The sequence below is a fragment of the Mustela nivalis genome (genome assembly GCF_964662115.1).
Source record: "Mustela nivalis genome assembly, chromosome: 13".
Lineage (NCBI taxonomy): Eukaryota > Metazoa > Chordata > Mammalia > Carnivora > Mustelidae > Mustela > Mustela nivalis.
The window spans coordinates 81,223,010-81,247,823 of NC_139032.1; the positions used below are offsets into that span (position 1 = coordinate 81,223,010).

At 39.2% G+C, this 24,814-nt stretch overlaps 1 protein-coding gene and 1 long non-coding RNA gene across 2 annotated transcripts in view; one reads left to right on the top strand and one right to left on the bottom strand.

The window, feature by feature from the left end:
* Positions 1-24,814, top strand: part of LOC309846545 — a 762,900-nt gene that overhangs the window by 210,970 nt on the left and 527,116 nt on the right. The window lies entirely within an intron of this gene.
* Positions 12,584-13,513, bottom strand: LOC309846963 (olfactory receptor 1L8-like; the record flags this gene model as incomplete). Its single annotated transcript, XM_082696613.1, has 1 exon — positions 12,584-13,513. One exon carries the CDS (start codon positions 13,511-13,513, stop codon positions 12,584-12,586), a length of 930 nt encoding a protein of 309 aa, XP_082552739.1.

Genomic DNA, 24,814 nt, shown 5'->3' on the forward strand with positions numbered 1-24,814 from the left:
TTGGCTTATTTCACTCAGCATAATCTCTTCCAGTCCCATTCATGTAGCTACAAAAGTTGGGTATTCATCCTTTCTGATGGAGGCATAATACTCCATAGTGTATATGGACCACATCTTCCTTATCCATTCGTCCGTTGAAGGGCATCTTGGTTCTTTCCATAGTTTGGCGACCGTGGCCATTGCTGCTATAAACACTGGGGTACAGATGGCCCTTCTTTTCACGACATCTGTGTCCTTGGGGTAAATACCCAGGAGTGCAATGGCAGGGTCATAGGGAAGCTCTATTTTTAATTTCTTGAGGAATCTCCACACTGTTCTCCAAAGAGGCTGCACCAACCTGCATTCCCACCAACAGTGGAAGAGGGTTCCCCTTTCTCCACATCCCCTTCAACACATGTTGTTTCCTGTCTGGCTAATTTTGGCCATTCTAACTGGTGTAAGGTGATATCTCAATGTGGTTTTAGTTTGAATCTCCCTGAGGGCTAATGATGATGAACATTTTTTCATGTGTCTGATAGCCATTTGTATGTCTTGATTGGAGAAGTGTCTCTTCATATCTTCTGCCCATTTTTTGATATGTTTGCCTGTTTCATGTGTGTTGAGTTTGAGGAGTTCATTATAGATCCTGGATATCAACCTTTTGTCTGTACTGTATTTGCAAATATCTTCTCCCATTCCGTGGGTTTCCTCTTTGTTTTTTTGACTGTTTCCTTTGCTGTGCAGAAGCTTATGATTTTGAGGCAGTCCCAAAAGTTTATTTTCACTTTTGTTTCCTTTGCCTTTGGAGACATATCTTGAAAGAAGTTGCTGTGGCTGATATCGAAGAGATGACTGCCTATGTTCTCCTCTAGGAGTCTGATGGATTCCTGTCTCACGTTGAGGTCTTTTATCCATTTTGAGTTTATCTTTGTGTATGGTGTAAGAGATTGGTCGAGTTTCATTCTTCTACATATAGCTGTCCAGTTTTCCCAGCACCATTTATTGAAGAGACTGTCTTTTTTCCACTGTATATTTTTTCCTGTTTTGTCAAAGATTAATTGACCATAGGGTTAAGGGTCCATATCTGGGCTCTCTACTCTGATCCGCTGGTCTATGTGTCTGTTTTTATGCCAGTACCATGCTGTCTTGGCGATCACAGCTTTGTAATAAAGCTTGAAAGCAGGTAACGTGATGCCCCCAGCTTTATTTTTGTTTTTCAACATTTCCTTAGCGATCGGGGTCTCTTATGATTCCATACAAGTTTTAGGATTATTTGCTCCAGCTCTTTGAAGAATACCAGTGGAATTTTGATCGGAATGTCATTAAAAGTATATATTGCTCTAGGCAGTATAGACATTTTAACAATGTTTATTCTTCTGATCCAAGAGCATGGAATGGTCTTCCATCTATTTGTGTCTTCTTCAATTTCTTTCATGAGTGTTCTGTAGTTCCTCGAGTACAGATCCTTTACCTCTTTGGTTAGGTTTATTCCCAGGTATCTTATGGTTCTTGGTGCTATAGTAACTGGAATCGATTCCCTAATTTCCCTTTCTGTATTTTCATTGTTAGTGTATAAGAAAGCCACTGATTTCTGCACATTGACCTTGTATCCTGCCATGTTGCTGAATTGCTGTATGAGTTCTAGTAGTTTGGGGGTGGAGTCTTTTGGGTTTCCCATATAAAGAATCATGTCGTCTACGAAGAGAGATAGTTTGACTTATTCATTACCAATTTGGATACCTTTTATTTCTCTTTCTTGTCTGATTCTGTTGCTAGGACTTCTAATACTATGTTGAACAAGAGTGGTGAAAGTGGGCATCCTTGTCTTGTTCCTGATCTCAACGGGAAGGCTGCAAGCTTTTTCCAATGGAGGATGATATTTGCTGTGGGTCGTTCACAGATAGATTTGATGAAGTTCAGGAATGTTACCTCTATCCCTATACTTTGAAGCGTTTTAATCAGGAACGGATGCTGGATTTTTTCAAATGCTTTTTCTGCATCAATTGAGAAGACCATGTGGTTCTTTTCTCTTCTCATATTAATTTGTTGTATCACATTGATTGATTGTTTCAGTTCTTCTTTGATCTCCTGGTCTATCCAAGCATTCTTAAGCAAGGCGGTCCTTAGCTTCCAGGTGTTTGAATTCCTTCTGAATTTTTCCTTGTGATTGATGTAGCCCAGGGATGAATCCCACCTGATCATGGTGGATAATGTTTTTAATGTGCTGTTGGATCCTTTTGGCTAGGATCTTGTTGAGAATCTTAGCATCCATATTCATCAGTGATATTGGTCTAAAATTCTCCTTTTTGGTAGGGTCTTCCTGGTATGGGGATCAGGGTAATGCTGGCTTCATAGAAAGAGTCTGGAAGTTTTCCTTCTGCTTCAATTTTTTGAAACAGCTTCAGGAGAATAGGTGTTATTTCTTCTTTGAAGGTTTGGTAGAATTCCCCAGGGAATCCGTCAGGTCCTGGCCTCTTGTTTTTTGGGAGGTTTTTGATCACTGCTTCAATCTCGTTATTAGATATCGGTCTATTCAGGTTGTCGATTTCTTCCTGGTTCAGTTTTGGTAGTTTATATTTTTCCAGGAATGCATCCATTTCCTCTAGGTTGCTAAGTTTATTGGCATATGACTTTTGATAATAACTTCTGATGATTGTTTCTACTTCCTTGGTGTTCGTTGTGATCTCTCCCTTTTCATTCATAATTTTATGAATTTGGGCTTTCTCTCTTCTCTTTTGGATTAGTGTGACCAATGGTTTATCGATCTTATTGAATCTTTCAAAAAAACCAGCTTCTAGTTTCATTGAAACGTTCTACTGTATCTCTGGTTTCTACCTCATTGATATCAGCTCTAATCTTGATTTCCCTTCTTATGTGTAGAGTTGGTTTGATTTGTTGTTGATTCTCCAGTTCTTTAAGGTGTAGAGACAGCTGGTGTGTTCTGGATTTTTCAATTTTTTTGAGGGAGGCTTGGATGGCTATGTATTTTCCCCTTAGGACCGCCTTTGCTGTATTCCATAGGTTTTGGACCGAAGTGTCTTCATTCTCATTGGTTTCCATGAATTGTTTCAGTTCTTCTTTGATCTCCTGGTCTATCCAAGCATTCTTAAGCAAGGCGGTCCTTAGCTTCCAGGTGTTTGAATTCCTTCTGAATTTTTCCTTGTGATTGAGCTCCAGTTTCAAAGCATTGTGATCTGAGAATATGCAGGGAATAATCTCAGTCTTTTGGTATCAGTTGAGTCCTGATTTGTGACCCAATATGTGATGTATTCTGGAGAAGGTTCCATGTGCACTTGAGAAGAATGAGTATTCTGTTGTTTTAGGGTGGAATGTTCTGTATATATCTATGAGGCCCATCTGGTCCAATGTGTCATTCAATGCTCTTGTTTCTTTATTGATTTTCTGCTTCGATGATCTGTTTATTTCTGAGAGAGGCATGTTAAGATCTCCTACGATTAGTGTATTCATATCAATATGATTCTTTATCTTGATTAACAGTTTTCTTAAGTAATTGGCTGCTCCTATATTGGGAGCATAGATATTTACAATTGTTAGATCATCTTGGCGGATAGTCCCTTTAAGGATTATGTAGTGTCCTTCTGTATCTCTGACTAGTGTCTTTAGTTTGAAGTCTAATTTATCTGATATGAGAATCGCTACCCCAACCTTCTTTTGAGGCCCATTGGCATGAAAGATGCTTCTCCATACCTTCACTTTCAGTCTGGGTGTATCTTTAGGTTCAAAGTGGGTCTCTTGTAGACAACATATGGATGGGTCCTGACATTTCATCTAATCTGCAACCCTGTGCCATTTTATGGGTGCATTTAGGCCATTCACATTGGGAGTGATTATTGATAGATACGTTTTTATTGACATCGAGTTACCTTTGAAGTCTTTCTTTCTGTAGACTGTCGCTATATTTCTGTTCAATGCTCTTCTTGGGCTTTTTCCTCCTTTAAAGAAGCCCCCTTAATATTTCCTGCAGTATCAGCTTGGTGGTTGCATAGCCTTTTAAGCCTTGCCGGTCTTGAAAACTCTTTATCTCTCCCTCCATTTTGAATGTCAGTCTTGCTGGATAAAGTATTCTTGGCTGCATGTTCTTCTCATTTAGTGCTCTGAATATATCTTGCCAGCCTCTTCTGGCTTGCCAGGTCTCTGTGGAGAGGTCCGACGTTATTCTGATGGGCTTCCCTCTGTAAGTAAGGAGCCTCTTTGCCCTGGCGGCTTTCAAGAGATTATACCTACAATTATAATTCCTCAATTTGACTATCAGGTGTCGTGATGTTTTTTTGGAATGTATAATCTTAGGTGGAGACCATTCAGCCTCTAGTACATGAACTTTCTTTCTCCTCCCCTTCAGGGATTCCAATAATTCTGTCTTTGGAATGCTTCATGACATCATTTATTTCCCTGATTCTGTTTTCGTGGTTTCTAAGCTGTTTTTCTAGGCTTCCTCCTGATCCTTTCTCTCTATCTGTTTGTCCTCCAGATCACTAATTCTATCTTCTGTCTCAGTTACCCTAGCTTTGAAAGAGTTTAGATTAGATTGGAACTCATTGAGAGCATTGTGAACCTCCTCCCTGGTAGCTTTAAGCTCCGACCTAACATTGTGAACATCCTGTCTGGTCGCTTTCAGTTCGGCCCTAATCAGTTCTGTTTGGTCATCCATGGCTTTCTCCAACCTAACTATTGCCTGGATAATTTTTATCCTGAATTCTCTTTCCAACATATTGTCTATGTTGATAGCCGTTAGCTCTGTTACAGAAGGTCCATCCTCTGTATTTTTCTTCTGTTGGGCATTCCTCCTCCTAGTCATTTTAGTGGGAGATGACTGAACAGATGTAGCTGGATGTATCAACTGTGGTGCAGTCAAGGTGCACCCTGGAACACTTCTGAGCAATCAGGATTCCCCACCCAAACGAGAGACAAAAGAAAAGAAAAAGAAAAAGAAATAAAAGAAAAGAAGAAAAAAAGAGACGAGAGAGAGAGAGAGAGTCAGGAAAGAAAGGGAAGATGAAAAAGAAGGTTCACCCCAAGGTAAGATTTATGAAGTAGACAAACAAAAAGAGATAAAAAGACTGATATAAGTATATGACAAGAGAAAAAAATATATATGCAAATAAAGAAAGAACCTCGTCAAAAAGAACCACAAGTGTAAAATTTATATGCTATCAGGACAAACACAAAAAACACAGAAACACTGGTGGAAGAAGATGGGAGAGTTCTTATAAATTCTCAGTGTGTGCCAGAAAGGTTGTTTTGATTCTTTATGGATGTATCTTGATATCTTTGTTAAAGGACTGAACTTTCCTAAGATAAAGGGGATTAAAAATTGGTTTACCTATAGGGGTAGTATTGATTGGGGAAACGGGATTACTTTGAAGTTTAACTCTATATGGATATTAGAGAATAAAAATAAAAAGGAATAAACTAGACTAAACTAAACTAAAATTTAAAAAAGGAATTCAAAGAATAAAAATGGAAAAGAAAAACATAGGTGTTTGTATCAAAAAGTTCAGGTTAGAAAGGTATTATGGAATTTGATGTACTATACAACTCGCTGTGATGGTAAATAGGTTCAACAAATTACCTATGTGTAAAAAAAAAAAAAAAAGAACCAGAATAGTGGGAACGAGTGAACAATACAAGTTTTCCTATGAAGTAGTGGTTGTTCTCTTGTAGTTTTTTTTTTTCTTTCTTGGTTTGTTTTCTGGGGGAGGGGCCTGCCACGTGGGTTGTCAGTCAATGATGTTTCCTGAGTTAAGTCCTCCCGACCCCCTCAAGGGGGTGGGCTCTGAGGAAACTGTTTTTTTTTTTTTTTTTTTTCCAGGCTTTTGTTCTCTGGCAGTTTTTATGCTTGTTCACATTTTTTTTTCTCTCACCTTGACTGCCTTTGATGGTCTTTGTAGTTTTAGAGGAAAACAAACCGCACCCTGATCTCCCTCTCAGAGAGAAGCCACAGTCTGGGTGCAGAGCCTAAATAAGTTCCCCCTTGGCCTCTGGCAGAGCAGGTTCCAAGTTGCAGACCCTGGGGGCGCAGGATCTTTTGCTTGTACCCAAAGCCAAGGCAGTGGCAGCTGTCTGGGAGCTCCCGACCGCCAGAGAGGTTCCAAGCAGCGATCGCACACTGAGATTTTGCGGCTGGCCCGGGCTGCGAGTGCCCGGGCTGCGAGTGCCCGGCTTGCGCGCGCCTCTTTCAGAGGCAGCTATGGGTCGGGCGCGTGTCTCGGGCACTGAGAACGGGGTGCTGGTCTGTAAGCACCAGGCTGGGCTTTTGTGCACCCCTGTCAGGGGTGAGTTTGGGGCACGTGGCTTAGGCTTTGAAACAATGGCGTGGGTCAAAGAGCGCCGGCCGGGCCTTTGTAACTCAGGGGAGCATGAGGGACTGGCGTGCATATCTCAAGCTTTGTGGTAGGGCTCGCGCGTTCTGCCGACCGGCGTGGCTCCCATCCCCTCACAGGAACTAGAACCCACGCATTCTCGGGCGCGCTGGCGGCTTAGGGACCAAGAGCTGGTTTCTCCGCCACACTCTCTCTGCCTCAGCGCTGGGGAGGCTGTCCTGGGACCGGGGACTTAAGCCCCTGTCCCTAGCCACCCTGATTCCCACAATTTCCCCCCCGCGATCCTTTGCTCTTTTGGAGTGCTTTCAACCAGTCTCCAAGTTAATGCTGGTCCCCAGACGCAGGGCACTCTTGCTCGTATTGGGGTATTACTTTCCAACCGGTCACCTCTGGTGGCTCCCTCTGCCTTTTGTTTATCTTCCGATATCAGTCGCAGTTCCCACTCCGCTTTACCTACCCACTGGCGTCTTCTGCCCCTGTAGAGATCCAAACGTGTATAATTCTGATCTCAGGCTGATTCCATGGGTGATCGGAGTTCTTTGGTAGGTAAAAGCTCACTTTGGGGTACCAGGTGAAAAGGCGCCTCCTCCTACTCCCCCGCCATCTTGCCCTCCTTTTCTCATGATTCTTGTCTTTCCGTTTAAAATTTTCTTTTTCATTTTTTCTTTTTTCACTTTTCAACTATTTATCTTGTCAACTCTTTATTAAATCTTTTTGAGTTTTCATTTTTACATTTACATTTTATAGTTATATTCTTCATTTTCGGACTCCTTTCACTGTATTCAGTTTCATCTATCTATCTATGTTTTTCTTTCATTAAATTTTGGGATCTAGTGTCTTCAACATGTACATGCAGGACAAAGTGTGTGATCCTGTTCTGTCCACCTGTGAGATTATATTCTTTTTTCAATTTTTTTTCTTTTTCGGTTTCTAATCTCTTTTTATTTGTCTAGTGTATATTTTGCTAGAGTCATGGTTGATATTTTTTATTTTGTTCTCTCATTCATCTATTTTTCTCTGGGCAGAATGACTTGAAGGAGAATTTCACAACAAAAGAAATAATTGGAAGTAATCTCTGCCATAGAGTTAATTGATATGGGTATAAGTAAGATGTCAGAATTAGAATTCAGAATAAAATTGTAAAGATACTAGCTGGGCTTGGAAAAAAGCCTAAAAGACGCTAGAGAAACCCTTAGTGCAGAAATAAAAGAACTAAAATCTAATCAGGCTGAAATTAAAAATGTTTTAACTGGGATGCCCTCTAAAATAGACACTCTAACTACTAGGATGAATGAGGCAGAGAAAGTCAGTGACATAGTAGACAAAATGATGGAAGGTAAGGAAACTGAGGAAAAGAGTGAAAAACAACTAATGGATCATGAAAGGAGGCTTTGAGAAATCAGTGATACCATAAATGAATATGGAATATTAGAATAATTGGGTTCTCAGGGGAAGAGGAAGAGAGGGACAGAATGTATATTTGAGCAAAACATCGTGGAAACTTCCCTAATGTGGGGAAGGAAATAAGTATTCAAGTCTGGGGAGACAAAGTACCCCCCTCAAAATCAATAAAAATAGACCAATGCCCCAACAAATAATAATGAAGCTTGCAAATTTTAGAGATAAATAGAAAATCCTGAGAACAGCTTGAGACAAGAGATCCTTGGCATACAAGGGTAGAAACATTAGACTGGCAGGACACTTATTAACAGAGAACAGGCAGTCCAGAAAGGGCCAGCATGATATATTCAAGGTACTAAATGAGAAAAACATGCAGACTTTATCCAGACCAAGAAGACTTTATCCAGAAAGGCTCTCATTTAGAATGGAAAGAGAGATAAAGAGTTTCCAGGATGAACAGGAACTAAAAGAATATGTCATCACTAAACCAGCCCTGCAAAAATATTAAAGAGGATCCTGTAAGCAAAGACAGATCCCAAAAATAAATAGACCAGAAAGAAACAGACACAATATACAAAAACAGTGACTTTACAGGAAATGCAATGACACTAAATTCAGCCTAACTCACTGAGCCATCTAGGTGCCCCTGATTTATTGTTTAAATGTTTGGTAGAATTCTCCTGGGAAGCCATCTGTCTATAGACTCTTATTATAGGGGAGGTTTTTTATTACTGCTTCAATTTTGTTACTGGTCTATTCAGATTGTTGATTTCTTCCTGTTTCAGTCTTGGTAGTTTATAAGTTCCCAGGAATGAATCCATTCCTTCCAGGTTGCTTAATTTGTTGGCATATAGTTGCTGGGAGTAATTTCTAAAAATTGTTTCTATGTCCTTGGTGTTAGTCATGATCTTTCACTTTTCATTCATGATTTTATTGATTAGGGTCCTTTCTATTTTCCTTTGGGTCATTCTGGCCAGAGATTTATCAATCTTATTAATTCTTTCAAGGAATCAGCTTCTAGTTTCATTGATCTATTCTGTTTTTCTGGATCCCATTTCATTGAATTTCTGCTCTAATCTTTATTATTTCTCTTCTTCTGCTTGGTTTACACTTTATTTGCTGTTCTTTCTTCGGGTCCTTTAGGTGTAAGGTTAGCTTGTGCTAACTGTAAGGTTAGCTTGGTCTAACTGAAAATAATAATAATAATAATAATATCTAACAATTGTAAATATTTATGCTCCTTCCTTGGGAGCAGCCAATTATATAAACCAATTAATAACAAAATTAAAGAAACACATTGATAATAATACAATAATAGTAGGGGAAATTAACACCCCACTCGGCAATGGACAGATCACCTAAGCAGAAGACCAAAAAGGAAACAAGGGCTTTGAATGACACACTGAACCAGCTGGACTTCAGAGATATATACAGAGCCTTCCTCCTAAACAGAAAAATAAACATTCTTCTTGAGTGCACATGAAACATTCTCCAGAAGAGATCACACACTGGGTCACAAATCAGGTCTCAAATGGTACCAAAAGATTGGGCTTATTCCTTGCATATTTTCAGATCCCAATGCTTTGAAGCTTGATCTCAATCACAAGAGGAAATTCGGACAGAACTCGAACACTTGGAGGTTAATGAGCATCCATTCCTTTTTTTTTTTTTTTTTCAGCATAACTGTATTCATTATTTTTTCACCACACCGAGTGCTCCATGCAATCTGTGCCCTCTATAATACCCACCACCTGGTACCTCAACCTCCCAGCCCCCCACCTCTTCAAATCCCTCAGATTGTTTTTCAGAGACCATAGTCTCTCATGGTTCACTACCCCTTCCAATTTCCCCTAACTCCCTTCTCCTCTCTATCTCCCCATGTCCTCCATGCTATTTGTTATGCTCCAAAAATAAGTGAAACCATATGATAATCGACTCTCTCTGCTTGACTTATTTCACTCAGCATAATCTCTTCTGGTCCCGTCCATGTTGCTATAAAAGTTGGGTATTCGTCCTTTCTGACGGAGGCATAATACTCTGTAGTGTATATGGACCACATGAGGCTTTCTGCTCAGCGGGGAGCCTGCTTCCCTTCCTCTCTCTGTCTACTTGTAATCTCTGTCTGTCAAATAAATAAATAAAATCTTTAAAAAAAAGAACTGGTGATATTCTTTTAAAAAATTATTTAATTTATTGATTTTAGAAAGAGAAAGGGAGAGACAGAGAGAGAGAGAGTGAGCAGGGGGAAGAGCAGAGGGTGAGAAAATCCCTAGCAGACTCTATGCTGACCATGGAGCCAGACATGGGGCTCGATTCCAGGACTCTGAGATCATGACCTGAACCAAAATGAAGAGTCAGACAATTAACTGACTGCACCACTAGGAGCTCTAACATGATATATTTCTGTTGAAATGAAAGTAAATGATATGAACAACAGAGCAATATCTTCTATTACATTTTACTTAGTGATTAGTTCTACAAAAAATATATGTCCCATTTTAATAAATTCAAATATTCCAGATATGTAGAAGCTAAAAACAAACATCATCTCCTTTTCTATTCCATGTCATCTCCTAGAATAAACCATATTCAATGGGAGATTTCTTTACTGACTATATATTACTTAAGCATTATATATACATACACTCTTAAAATATTTATTATTAAGTATTTTATCAGCCACAGCAACTTCTTTTAAGATATGTCTTCATCAAAACCATCATTTATTAATAGGTTTATTCTTTTTCAAAGGAGGTTTCTTCTTCTTTTTTTAAATTATGTTACGTTAGGCACCATACAGTACATCATTAGCTTTTGATGTAGTGATCCATGATCCATTAATTGCATCTAACACCCAGGTTTATTATTTTCTTTTTATGTTATGTTAGTTACCATACTGTATATCATTAGTTTTTGATGTAGTGTTTCATGATTCCCTGTGTATAACGCCAAGTGCTCCATGCAATACATGCCCTTCTTTTTTTTTTTTAATTTAACTTTTTATTTTTTATAAACATATATTTTTATCCCCAGGGGTACAGGTCTGTGAATCTCACCTCACACCAGTCAGAATGGCTAAAATCAACAAGTCAGGAAATGACAGATGCTGGCGAGGATGTGGAGAAAGGGGAACCCTCCTACACTGTTGGTGGGAATGCAAGCTGGTGCAGCCACTCTGGAAAACAGCATGGAGATTCCTCAGAATGTTGAAAATAGAACTGCCCTATGACCCAGCAATTGCACTATTGGGTATTTACCCTAAAGATACAAATACATGCCCATCTTAATACATTACTGGTCTAACCCATCCCCCCACTCCCCTCCCCTCTAGGAACCTCAGTTCATTTCCTGAAGTCCATACTCTCTCATAGTTCATCTTCCCATCTGATCCTCCCTCCCCTTTATTTTTCCCAGGCTTATTCTTAACCATTTATTTTCAACTTGCTCTTCATTCATAATTGCTTTTCAGGGCAGTGATAGAAATATGCATCATTATTTAAAATGACCACATATTTAATATTTCTACGGAAAAATTGAACCATCATTTATCTATTCTATTGATGGGCATTTAGATTGTTTTTAATTTTTCACTATTACAAACAATGCTGTCATCAAAAGTGTCTGTGTACATGCATTTCTATAATTTGACGTACTATTACGTTAGGACACGAGTCCTAGAAATAAAACATAGAGATAAGGAATGCTCAGAAATTTTCAAATATTCAGCTTCTCACATGAGGCCATGTTAGTTTTCTTTAGGGGGAGATGCTTATTAAAATTCAGGTTCACAGGCCCCATGTGAAACCTGCTGAGTAATATCTTTGGAAATGATACACAATAGTAAGTGGCAAGAATATTAAAATAGAAAATACAGTAAAGACTAAAATCCCTGAGACAGTAATAGAGAATAAAGAATGAAAACAACAGTATACAGAAGCCTGTAGCACTGGATAACTCTACATCCCAGAGCCTCTATGTTTAGTTCTGGAAGCTCCTAGTTATATCTGCCTGCAATGTTCACATATGGGCTTTGAGTCTCTCTTCAAAAGATACTGAGAATAATTCTAAGTAGTTACAATAAATCTTTCCCTGAGAAGCAGACAGACTTCAGAGTGGTAGGAATGGTAGAAATTGAGGGATCTCTAAGGGGAGTTGAAGGTAAGAGAGGTCAGAAGGGGAGTGATTGCCTGTGAAGGATAAGCACCAGATGACCAGGGTAAGGACCCGGAAGCAACTCTGGCCCTTGCACACTGGCCTGTTCATAGGTTCAGTTGTGTGTTGAACTTCTAAGTTATTTAGCTAATCAGGTCTAAGAGCTGGGCTTGTGTTCACTACAGATCCCAGAATATCTTCCTATCAGTGATAGGAAGTATAAACTGACAGGGCAGACATATTCTTTGCTTTTGTGGAAGTTTCAAATATAGGAAACTCTCAATTTCTGTCTCTCTGTATCTCTTTCTCTTCCTAAATTACTGTAATGACCTTGAAAAAGCTAGCCAAACAGATTACAAAAGTTCATTAAAGTAAGAAGGATACTAAGGGAATCAAAGTCATTGAGTAGATATGAATTAGTTCCACCAATTTTTGTGGAAAACAGAGGTTTCAACAGCCCTTGGGGGAATGAAAAAGATGTGGTTTCCTGGAGAAGAAGAGAGAGGTAGAAATGTGAAAACTGGAACCCAGGAACTTGGCTGACCTTGAACCATTTGCTGAATCATAATAGGCTCAGTGGTTGATGGCTGCAAATGTAAAGACATGGATACAACCCAACGTTCATGACAGATATGATTATGCCTGCTGACCAGCAGAAACAGGGTCCAGGGGAGCAGAGACCCTCATGAACACGCTCCTAGAGGTTCTGGCTAGGACTTCCCCCTGGCCATCAGCTTCCTCAGGCCCCTTTCCATGTCTCTGTTTCTCAGAGTATAGATAAAAGGATTTAGCATGGAGGACAAAACTGTGTAGGCAAGTGTTGCCACACGCTCTCTAACAGCGTATGTGGACAAGGGTTGTAAATAAACATAGAAGATGCTTCCATAAAAGAGAGTTACCACGGTGAGGTGAGAGCCACAGGTGGAGAAAGCTTTGCGTTTCCCAGCAGCTGAGGGAATCTTGAGAACTGTGATGAAAATTCGTATGTAAGAGAAAGTAATGCACAGAAAGGGGGTCACCAAAACAATGGAGCCTTCTGATGTTATCATGATTTCATTGACAAACGTGGAAGAGCAGGACAATTTTAGCAAAGGCTTGATGTCACAGAAGAAATGGTAGATAACATTGGAGTCACAGAAGATGAGGCGATTCAGTAGTAGGGTGTGTAGGAGTGAGTGGAGGTGAGGAAGTGAGAAGGAAAAGGCCACCAGCAGGACACAGCGGCGGTGGTTCATGGTGGTGACATAGTGGAAGGGGTCACAGATGGCCACATAGCGGTCAAAGGCCATGACCACCAGAAGGCAGCTATCAGTGTTGCCGAAAGCATAAATGAAATACATCTGTGTCAGACACCCAGCATAGGAGATGGTCTTCTCTGACAGGAAGTTCACTAGCATCCTAGGGACAACTGTTGTTGTAAAGCAAATGTCAGTGAAGGACAGGAAACTCAAGAAGAAATACATGGGGGTCTGGAGCTGGGGGTCAGAGTGGATGGCCACAATGATGAGTAGGTTCCCAATTATGGTGACCAGGTACATGGTGAGGAAGAGGATAAAGAGGGGTGTCTGGTCTTCAGGCCGGGAGGAGAGCCCCAGGAGAATGAACTCAGAGACCCTGCTGGTTTGGTTGACTTTTTCCATGGTCACATCGCCAACTAAACAGAGAAGATCTTACCCCTTAACACACAAACATTTCTTTCACAACCGTAATCACAAACAAGGCAGTAAGTATGCTTCTACCTACTATTACTTCCCCCCCTTAAAGCTTTCCTTTACTTTCCACCCATTAGCTACCATGTGGACAACTTGTCATATTTGTGGTCCTTGATGCTGCCCTGTCTCAGCTTGCTGACTTCACATGCTACTGGTGTTGATAGCATGGACTTTCAGAAGAAGAATTTTCCTTCAGAAACAGAGCTTAACTATTTCAGCTTATATCAAATCTTAAAAATAATTGCTAACTGAGTACCTACTTTGTGAAAAATACTCTATGGGAGTAGGGGCACCACTGTGAAAAAGACAGAGACAAGCCTGGCATGGAGGATCTATATCTACCTACCTACCTATTGATCTACCTATCTATCATCTATCTATCATCAGATAGTTCTATGGTGTATAAGGAAATATAAATCCCATAAGAGGATAGAGACTTACAAAGGTAGGGTTGGGAATTTATTTTAGATTAGATGGTTTCATTTTTTTCTGTCTATATCAGAACAAATTTTCAGTTATGTCATGCTGAGCTTTATCTTTGAATCTCCTTGCCAAAAAGAAGGATTTGATGAAATATTCAATGAGGAAATCAGAGGAATAATGAACCCAGGTCAGCAAAGTTTTACTGTCATGCTTGTTTTATCTTTAGAGGTACTTATTTAGAAGTTCATATTTCTTAGTGAATGTTAACCTATCAGTAGTCCATATAAATCCTTGTTTTAAATTTATTTTCTATTTTTCCTCTCGTTTCCTAAGTCAGATCATGTTTTCACATCTTGGATATCCAACCATTAAGCAAGCATATGTTTTTCCATGCCAGCAGCCATTTGGCATGCCATTTGTTTATTTAGTTATATACATATATATATATATATATATATATATATATATATATATATAATTGAGAAATATATATTATTGCTTTGTTTAGGTATGTTTTTCTTCCATTTACTTCAATATTTACTTAAAATACTATGGCATATATTTCATTCTTTTTTTTTCTCTCTGTATATAATTTTTTGGATATCTGTCAATGTTCTGGTTCTAACTCTTTCCATTGTATCATGTGGCTCACCTGACTTACTATGGCCTCTAACTCTTTGCTACCATAAACAACATATATTCAGATATCTTCGTGTCTACAGAGTGTTTTAAATTATTCATCCAGACCTTGAGAATGGGGACATTGGGTAGACTTGTTTTGGTTTGGTTTGTTTGCTTGTTTGTTTTTTGGCTTCATTAATAGTATGAGACTTCAACACTGTACTCATAGCAATGGACAGATCTTCTAAGCAGAAGATCAACATGCATAGGCATGACTTTAATAGCAATTCAAAGAATGGCTATTTATTCATTTGTTCATACAACAATTAAATGTCTAGTTTCCAGCTGGCTCATAGCAGGCAAGTAATTGAATATCTTTAAATTTCAGTGTTCTTATCTGTGAATAGCTATATTAATATTTTCTCCATAATATTTTTATGAGATTTTCATGATATAATGTACCCAAAGCACTTAGAATAGTTCCAGAGAGAAAGAAAGTAAGTATTTGATAATACTGTCTTCTCTTTCCCATCACCATTGGTGCCAATGACTTTTTCCCCAGCTAGGTTTCTGTACACATTCTCAAAAGTAATGAATCAGAATACTAAAAAAATCCTAGCCGACACTTTAATGCTCTAATGGTCATACTGACCTTAATATGAATCTACAAAGCCTTTTTAGAAGGCGCATTTGTCCATGTTTTGACTAATCTGTGAGTAAATCAACAATTAAGCTCTTATCCCATATAAGTGGAACTTTTTTTAATCCTCACTGTAAACTTATGAGACATAAATTATTATTATTCCAAGCTTTTTTTTTTTTTTTGATGAGGAAACAGATAGAGAGAGTAACAATAATTTGCTAAACTCACATATCAAGTAAATAGCAGAAATATGTTTCAAACTCAGGACTAATTGTGGATTTCAAGATTTAACCACTATGTGTCTTCTCATGTTTTTGTAAAGCTATAAAATATATCTGAAATAGCCATGCACAGGATCTAGTTTCTTTTTCAACTTGATCATTTTCTATTTTTTTTAAGTCACTTTCTATTTTTTATTTTCTATTTTAAAACACATATATGTCCCACCATTTTTTCCTAAAATTTTTTTAGTCCCACATTAAAACAGACCTTTGCTTTTACAATGGGAAATCTAGTTTTTCTGTGTTCCACAGAATGCAGACTTTGAAAATTCTAATACACATGAATAACTGGCAACAGGAGGAATTTGGTCTTGGATGGCTGGTGCATTACATGTGTATTGAGTCGAGAGTGTGGTAGAAAGTGCGCTGGACCTGGAAGCACAAGGTGGAGGTTTATACTATCACCTGTGCCCTATGTGATTTTAGGTATATTAAAGAGCTAATGAAACTTAACATATAAGTACAGCTTGTAAAATATATACATAAAAAATAAGTTATTTGTGAAGGGGATGACTGGGGAGTATGAGATAAGATTTAAAGTGATTTAAAAGTTTTTTTTCAGCTGAGGTCATCCCCAAAGACCGCTTAAGGCTGAGGACTATCTTACAAGTCCCTGTGTCTTATCTGGGTTGAGTACTTGATAAAATGGAAGGAAGTTTTGGAAGTGAGAATCCTAGGGAATCATTCTAAAAACCTGGGATGTGTCAGGGAAGGGGACGTGTGTGTGTGTGTGTGTGTGTGTGTGTGTGTGTGTGTGTTTGTGTGTGTGTGTGTGTGTGTGTGTGTGTGTGTGTGGTCCGTGTGTGTGTATATTTTCTACTAAACTCCTCTTCTGCACCTATTGAGAATCTGGTTCCTGGAAACCATGGGATAATGATACACACTGGACCACAGATCAAATAGGGTGGTCACAAAATACAAAGCCAGACTTATTATTAGGCTGAACTCTGATATATTGTGTCCGTATGATTTTTGGAACCAGAGGAGCCAAATAGAGGCTGAAATAAATATCCAGGTGAGGTGGATGGTCAGTGAGTATGATGATGTTCACTTTCCATATCCAGATATCTTCTCACTTTTCCCAGTTTAAAAAAAATATTTTCTCTCTCCTGAGCCACTTTTCCAAATTGGTTACATTTACCTATCAGTCAAAGCTGCCCTTTTGATTTTCTAGCCAACAATGAGCAAGAGGGGTTGGGAAGAAGGAAGAAAGAGAAGATAGATTCCTCTGGATTCCAGAGGGAAAAAGTATTTTCCTGATTCTAAATCCCATCCCTGTCTATTCCTCATCCTCTGTCTCTCAGCATCATTCAGTTGTTTTCTGCTCCCCACTGTAGAAGGCTGAGATGCCCAGACTCACTGTAGCAGGAACTCTCCTGGTTGGTGAAACCCTATGGTCTTCTCATGGGTTTGTCTCTGCTCTCCTGGACACCTTTGGGTCCTTCTTGTGCTGAGAGAGCTTTGGAGTGCTCATTCCAATCTGACTCCTCAAGAGAACTTGCTCTGTGAACTCTCTCTTGATACAGAAATCACAATGGCCACAGAATTGAGTGGAGTTGTCCTCAGGGGGACAATTAACTCCTGAGGCCACCTTCTTAAGATTGAGGCTATTTCCAGAGCCGTTTAAACTTACCATAACATCTCCAGGGCATGCTTTAGTGTCCTCAGTGTAGGGTAATCAAAGGTGATAGGATCTGCACACCTGTGTGTGTGTGTGTGTATGTGTGTGTGTGTGTGTGTGTTCAGTGAGTAGGGAGTGCTACCATTTGGGTTCTCCAGGAAGCAGTCTTTCAGATGGAGATTAGCATGCAAGGTGTTCATTACAGAGTGCTCTAGGAATCCTCATCTGTGGGAGAATGAGAAATTAAGCAGAGCTGGGCAGAGGGAAAAGGTGGGTTGTGATACATTCTTCATGAAGGTCTCAGCTGACCTTACTGGGAGCTCTGGAGCTAGGATGTCAAGGAGGACAATTCTTTATATCCCCCCATGTTGATCATTGGGAGTAGGGTGCTTCTGGAAGAAAGGATACTCAGATGAAGCAGTTTCTTTCAGCTGAAGTCATCCCCAAAGAGAGCTTAAAGCTGAGGACTACCTCACAAGGTCACCCTTGATGAGCTATAGTGCACTCATTATCCATTTTTGACCTGCACTTAAACAGTGAGCTGACCCACCTGTGAACCATGCTCAAGCATTTCCCTCCTCTGTCAGCTGGTTATAAGGGAAAATTCTATGTAGCCATTGCTTTCCAAACCCTCTTCTAGATCACTTGGATCTTTACAGTGCTTCTTTATGTCCCCTGCATCTTTACAGTGCTTAGCTTCCACCCTCAAGACTGTCTCTTGTTAAAGTTCCAACTTGCTAGCAACTTCTTGGTTATCTGGTCCAATTACCATGGTATCTTTGATACAATGGACTAGTGCGATGTCCTATGGGATATGCAAACAGTCTGCATGTTTTTGGACTCTACCATGACAGAATTCAGAAGAGTTAACAGAGTCCTGAGGAAAACATATACCATTTTCATTCCAAGTGCATGCAAACTGTTTCTGATCCTTCTATGTGTGAGGGGTGGAAAATAATGCATCCACAAGATCAGTGGCTGCAGATCATGCACCTGAGGCCAAATACTAGTCTTTGGTAGCAAATATACCACATCTGAAGGATGGCTAAGATTGCAGCTACTACTTGGTTGACTTTGCAATGGTCCACTGTCACCTTCCAGGCTCTGTCTGTTTTTCATAGGAACTCAAATGGTGAATCAAGGGGAGAAATAATGGACATTCATCCTGGCATGCTTTCTGTGCCATTTCTCTGGGATATATTATTTTTGATTTATTACCCTGACTTGGGGATGGGCAGTTTCAGGAGCTTCTCACAGGCCAGGGATTGAATGTTGAGGATGTGCCAACTGCCATGCATATCTTTGTAGTTATATATTAGGAAACTAGTGAAATCACATGGTGGGTCTGTAGATTAAGTGGACCCACTGTATAAGCGATTTGGGTCAGTACTCCATTTAGTACCCTGTCCCCATACTCATTCTCTCTAACAGTGAAATCATGATGACATTTCCCCATTTAAAGTTGCCAAGTAAATGCTATATGTACCCTTGGGGAAGACATGGGTATACCCCTGTGGTGTTGCATGGCTCTTTCTCCTTGGGATGTGGGCTCTCCATCAGTCAGTGGATTTGGGGACTAAAAAGTGACTCAGGTCTAAAAACCAAGCAAGGGACTAGAATGTTTTATTGAGTACACTCAGTCACCTCATAATGGAGCAATACCCCTTATTGGTTGCTGATCTAGCCACTCCATCTCCATAATTCTTCCCTGGTGCGGTTTCCTTGACAGACATTCTGACCTCACCACTTGTAAAGATTAATTTTCTGTGTCAAGATGGCTGGGCTACGGGGCCTACTTATTTAACCAAATTCTAATTTATATTTTGCTGTGGAGGTATTTTGTAGATATGACTGACATCTACAATCGGTTGACTTTAAGTAAAGGAATGTAATTTAAGTAAATAAAGTAAAATGCTTTACTTAAGGCCTTAAGAATATAAGCAAAAACTGAGGCTTCCTGGAGAAGAGACTCTGCCTCAAGACTGCCCGAGTTTCCAGCCTGCAGAGCTGTCTGCAGCTGTGGATTTTGGACTTGCCAGCTCCCACAATTGCATAAGTCAACTCTTTTTATTTATTTTATGTGTGTTTTTATTAGTTTTAGAGGTAGAATTTAGTGATTCATCAGTTGCATATAACACCCAATGCTCATTACATAAAGTGCCCTCCTTAATTCACATCATCCAATTATCCCTCCCCTGACCCCCGCTACCCCTCCAGCAACCCTCAGTTTGTTTCCTAGAGTTCAGCATCTCTTATGGTTTGTCTCCCTCTCAATTTTCATCTTATTTTATTTGTCCTTCCTTTCCTCTATGTTCCTCTGTTTTCTTTCTTTCTTTTTTTAGATTTTGTTTATTTATTTGACAGAGGTCACAAGTAGACAGAGAGGCAGGCAATGAGAGAGGAAGGGAGGGAGGCTCCCTGCTCAGCAGAGAGCCCGATGCGGGGGCTCGATCCCAGGACCCTGGGATCATGACCCGAGCCAAAGGCAGAGGCTTTAACCCACTGAGCCACCCAGGTGCCCCTGTTTTCTTTTTTTTGTGTTAAGATTTTATTTATTTATTTATTTATTTATTTATTTATTTGACAGAGAGAGAGAGATAGCATGAGAGAAAGCACAAGCAGTGGGAGTGGCAGGCAGAGGGAGAGAGAAGCAGTCTTCCTACTAGGCAAGGAGCCCGATGAGGGCTTGATACCAGGACCATCAGATCAGAGCTTGAGTTGAAGACAGGTGCTTAACCAACTGAGTCACCCAGGTACCCCATCTGTTTTATTTCTTAAATTCCACATGAGTGAAATCATCTGATATTTCTCCTTTTCTGACTGACTTATTTCATTTACCACAATACCCTCTAGTTCCATCCATATCATTGCAAATGGCAATATGTCATTCTTTTTGATGGCTGGGTAATATATATATATACATACACACACATATATATACATACATACACACACACTACCTCTTCTTTATCCAATCCTCTTTTAATGGACATCTCAGCTATTTCCACAGTTTGGCTATTGTGAACTTCTGCTATAAACATTGGGGTGCATGTGCCCTTTCGAATCACTATGTTTGTATCCTTTGGATAAATACCTAGTAGTGCAATTGCTGAGTCACAGTTTAGTTATCTTTTTAAGTTTCTGAGGAATGTTCATACTACACTAGAGTGGCTGTACCAGCTTGCATTCCCACCAATAGTATACATGGATTCCCTTTTCTCTGCATTTTTGCCAATATCCATTGTTTCCTGACTTGTTAATTTTAGCCACTCTGACTGGCATGAGGTGGTATCTCTTTGTGGTTTTGATGTCAGTGATATTGAGCATTTTTTTTTCATATGTCTATTGTCCATTTGTATGTCTTCTTTGGAGAAATGTCTCTTCATGTCTTCTGCCCATTTCTTAACTGGATTATTTGTTTTTTGGGTATGTAGTTGGATAAGTTCTTTTTTTCAGTTTTTTAAAAAAGATTGTATGTATTTATTTGAGAGTGAGTGTGAGAAAGAGAGAGAGAGCATGAGCAGGGGGTAGGAGCAGAGGGAGAGGAAGAAGCAGATTCTCTACTGAGCAGGGACCCCCAGAGGTGGGACTCGATCCCCAGACCCTGGGGTCATGACCTGAGCCAAAGGAAGATGCAACTGAATGAGCCACCCAAGTTCAAACTTGGTAAGTTTTTTATAGGTTTTGGATACTAACTCTTTATCAGATATGCCATTTGCAAATATCTTCTCCCATTCTGTGGGTTGCCTCTTTGTTTTGTTGACTGTTTCCTTTGCTGTGCAGAAGCTTTTGATCTTGATGAAGTTCCAATAGTTCATTTTTGCTTTTGTTTCTTTTGCCTTTGGAGACATGTCTAGTAAGAAGTTGCTGCAGCTGAGATCAAAGAGGCGCTGCCTGTGTTCTCCTCTAGGACTTTTATTCCTGTCTCACATTTAGGACTTTCACTCATTTTGAGTTTATATTTGTGTATGTTGTAAGAGAATGGTCCAGTTTCATTCTTCTACATGTGGCAGTCCAATTCTCCCAACACTTGTTGAAGAGACTGCCTTTTTTCCATTGGATATTCTTTCCTGCTTTGTTGAAGATTAGTTGACCATAGAGTTGAGGGTCCATTTCTGGGTTCTCTATTCTGCTCCATTGATCTATGTGTTTGTTTTTGTGCCAGCACCAATGGTAACACAGTTTGAAGTCTGGAATTGTGATGCCTCCAGGCTTGGTTTTCTTTTTCAACCTTCCCTTGGCTATTTGGGGTCTTTTCTGGTTCCATACATATTGTAGGATTATTTGTTCCAGCTCTGTGAAAAATGTTGATGGCATTTTGATAGGGATTGCATTGAATGTGTAGATTGCTTTGCGTAGCATAGACATCTTAACAATGCTTATTCTCCCAATCCATAAGCATGGAATGGTTTTCCATTTGTGTGTGTGTGTGTGTTCTATCGTTTTCAGAGTACAGATCCTTTACCTCTTTGGTTAGGCTTATTCCTAGGCATCTTATGGTTTTTGGTGCAATTGTAAATGGGATTGATTCCTTGATTTCTCTTTCTTCTGCCTCGTTGTTAGTGTACAGAAATGCAACTGACTTCTATGCCTTGATTTTATATCCTTCCATTTTGCTGAATTCCTGTATCACTTCTAACAATTTTTTGCTGGAGTCTTTTGGGTTTTCTACATAGAGTATCATGTCATCTGTGAAGGGAACAAGTTTGATTTCTTCTTTGCTGATTTAGATGCCTTTTCTTTTATTTTTTTGTTTTCTGATTGCTGATGATAGCACTTCTGGTATTATATTGAACAGCAATGATAGAGTGAACATCTTTGTCATGTTCCTGACCTTAGGGAAAAAGCTCTCAGTTTTCCTCATTGAGAATGATATTCACTGTGGGTTTTTCATATGTAGCTTTTATGATATTCAGGTATGTTCCTTCTATTCCTACCCTGCTGAGAGTTTTTTTTTTTTTTTAAGAAGAATGCTGTATTTTTCAAATGCTTTTTCTGAATACTTAGAAAGGATCATATGGTTCTTGTCTTTTTTGCTGTTGTTGTTAATGCAGTATATCACATTGATTGATTTATGGATGTTGAACCACCCTTGCATCCCAGGAATAAATCTCACTTGGTTGTGGTTAATAATACTTTTGATACAATGTTGGACCCTATTAGCTAGTAACTTGGTGAGAATTTTTGCATCCATGTTCATCAGGGATATTGGTCTGTAATTCTCCTTTTTGACAGAGTCTTTGTCTGGTTTTGGAATCAAGGTAATTCTGGCCTTGTAGAACAAGTTTGAAAGTTTTTCTTTTTTGAAACAGCTTCAGTAGAGTAAGTATTATTTCTTCTGTAATTGTTTAGTAGAATTCCCCTGGGAAGCTATCTGGCCCTGGACTCTTTTTTTTGGGAGGTTTTTGATAACTGCTTCAATTTCCTAGCTGGTTATGGGTCTCTCCAGACTTTCTATTTCTTCCTGGTTCAGTTTTGGTAGTTTATATGTTTCTAGGAATGTATCCATTTCTTCCAGATTGCCTGGTTTGTTACCATATAATTGCTCATAACAGTGTCTTGTAATTGTTTGTATTTCCTTGGTGTTGGTGTGATTTCTCCTCTTTCATTCATGTTTTTATTTATTTGGGTCCTTTCTTTGTCTCTCTCTCTCTCTCTCTTTTTTTGGATAGGTCTGGCTAGGCGTTTATTGATCTTATTAATTCTTTCAAAGAACTAGTGCCTGGTTTTGTTGTTTGGTTCTACTGTGTGTTTGTTTTTTTCTGTATCATTGATTTCTACTCTAATCTTTCCTATTTCTCTTATTTTGCTGGATTTAGGCTTTACTTGTTCTTTTTCTAGCTCCTCTAGGTGTAAGGTTAGATTGTGTATTTGAGACTTTTCTTGCTTCATGAGAAAGGCCTGTATTGCTATACACTTCCTTCTTAGGACCACCTTTGCTGAATCCCAAAGGTTCTGAAATATTGTTTTCATTTTTATTTGTTTCCACATATTTTTAAAGTCTTCTTTAATTTTTTTGTTAGCCCATTTATTCTTTAGTAGGATGCTCCTAATCTCCAGGTATTTGTGTTCCTTCCAGATTTTTTCTTATCAAGTTCAAATTTTAAATCATTGTGATCTGAAAATACACATGGTATAATCCCTATCTTTTTGTACCATTGAGATCTGATTTGTGACCCAGTATGTGATCTATTCTGGAGAATGTTCCTTGCACACTTGAGAAGAATGAGTACTCTGTTGCTTTAGTATGGAATGCTCCTTATACATTTGTGAAGTCCATCTGGTTCAGTGTGTCATTCAAACCTCTTGTTTCCTTGTTGATTTTCTGCTTAGAGGATCTGTCCATTGTTTTGAGTGAGGTGATAAAGTCTCCTAGTATTATTGTATTATTATCAATCTGTTTCTTTAATTTTATTTTTAGTGGTTTTATATATTTAGCTGCTCCCAAGCAGGAGTATAAATATTTGCAATCTGTACATCTTCTTATTGGATAGACCCTTTTATTATGATACAGTGTCCCTCTTCATCCCTTATTACAGTCTGGCTTAAAAGCTAGTTTGTCATTTAAAATAACTATTTTTTTTTTAAAAAAAAGCTAGTTTGTCTGATGTATGTAAGAATTGCTATTCCAGGTTTCTTTTGATGTCTATTAGCATTATAAATGGCTCTCCACCTCCTCACTTTCATTCTGGAAGTGTCTTTGAATCTAAACTGAGTCTTTAAACAACAGATTTATGGGTCTTCTTTTTTTTTAAATTTTTTCAATTTATTTATTTTCAGAAAAGCAGTATTCATTATTTTTTCACCACACCCAGTGCTCCATGCAATCCATGCCCTCTATAATACCCACCACCTGGTACCCTGACCTCCCACCCCCCTGCCACTTCAAACCCCTCAGATTGTTTTTTAGAGTCCATAGTGTCTCGTGATTCACCTCCCCTTCCAATTTACCCCAACTTCCTTCTCCTCTCTAACACCCCTTGTCCTCCATGCTATTTGTTATGCTCCACAAATAAGTGAAACCATATGATAATTGACTCTCTCTGCTTGGCTTATTTCACTCAGCATAATCTCTTCCAGTCCCATTCATGTAGCTACAAAAGTTGGGTATTCATCCTTTCTGATGGAGGCATAATACTCCATAGTGTATATGGACCACATCTTCCTTATCCATTCGTCCGTTGAAGGGCATCTTGGTTCTTTCTATAGTTTGGCGACCGTGGCCATTGCTGCTATAAACATTGGGTTACAGATGGCCCTTCTTTTCACGACATCTGTGTCCTTGGGGTAAATACCCAGGAGTGCAATGGCAGGGTCATAGGGAAGCTCTATTTTTAATTTCTTGAGGAATCTCCACACTGTTCTCCAAAGAGGCTGCACCAACCTGCATTCCCACCAACAGTGGAAGAGGGTTCCCCTTTCTCCACATCCCCTTCAACACATGTTGTTTCCTGTCTTGCTAATTTTGGCCATTCTAACTGGTGTAAGGTGATATCTCAATGTGGTTTTAGTTTGAATCTCCCTGAGGGCTAATGATGATGAACATTTTTTCATGTGTCTGATAGCCATTTGTATGTTTTGATTGGAGAAGTGTCTCTCTTCATATCTTCTGCCCATTTTTTGATATGTTTGCCTGTTTC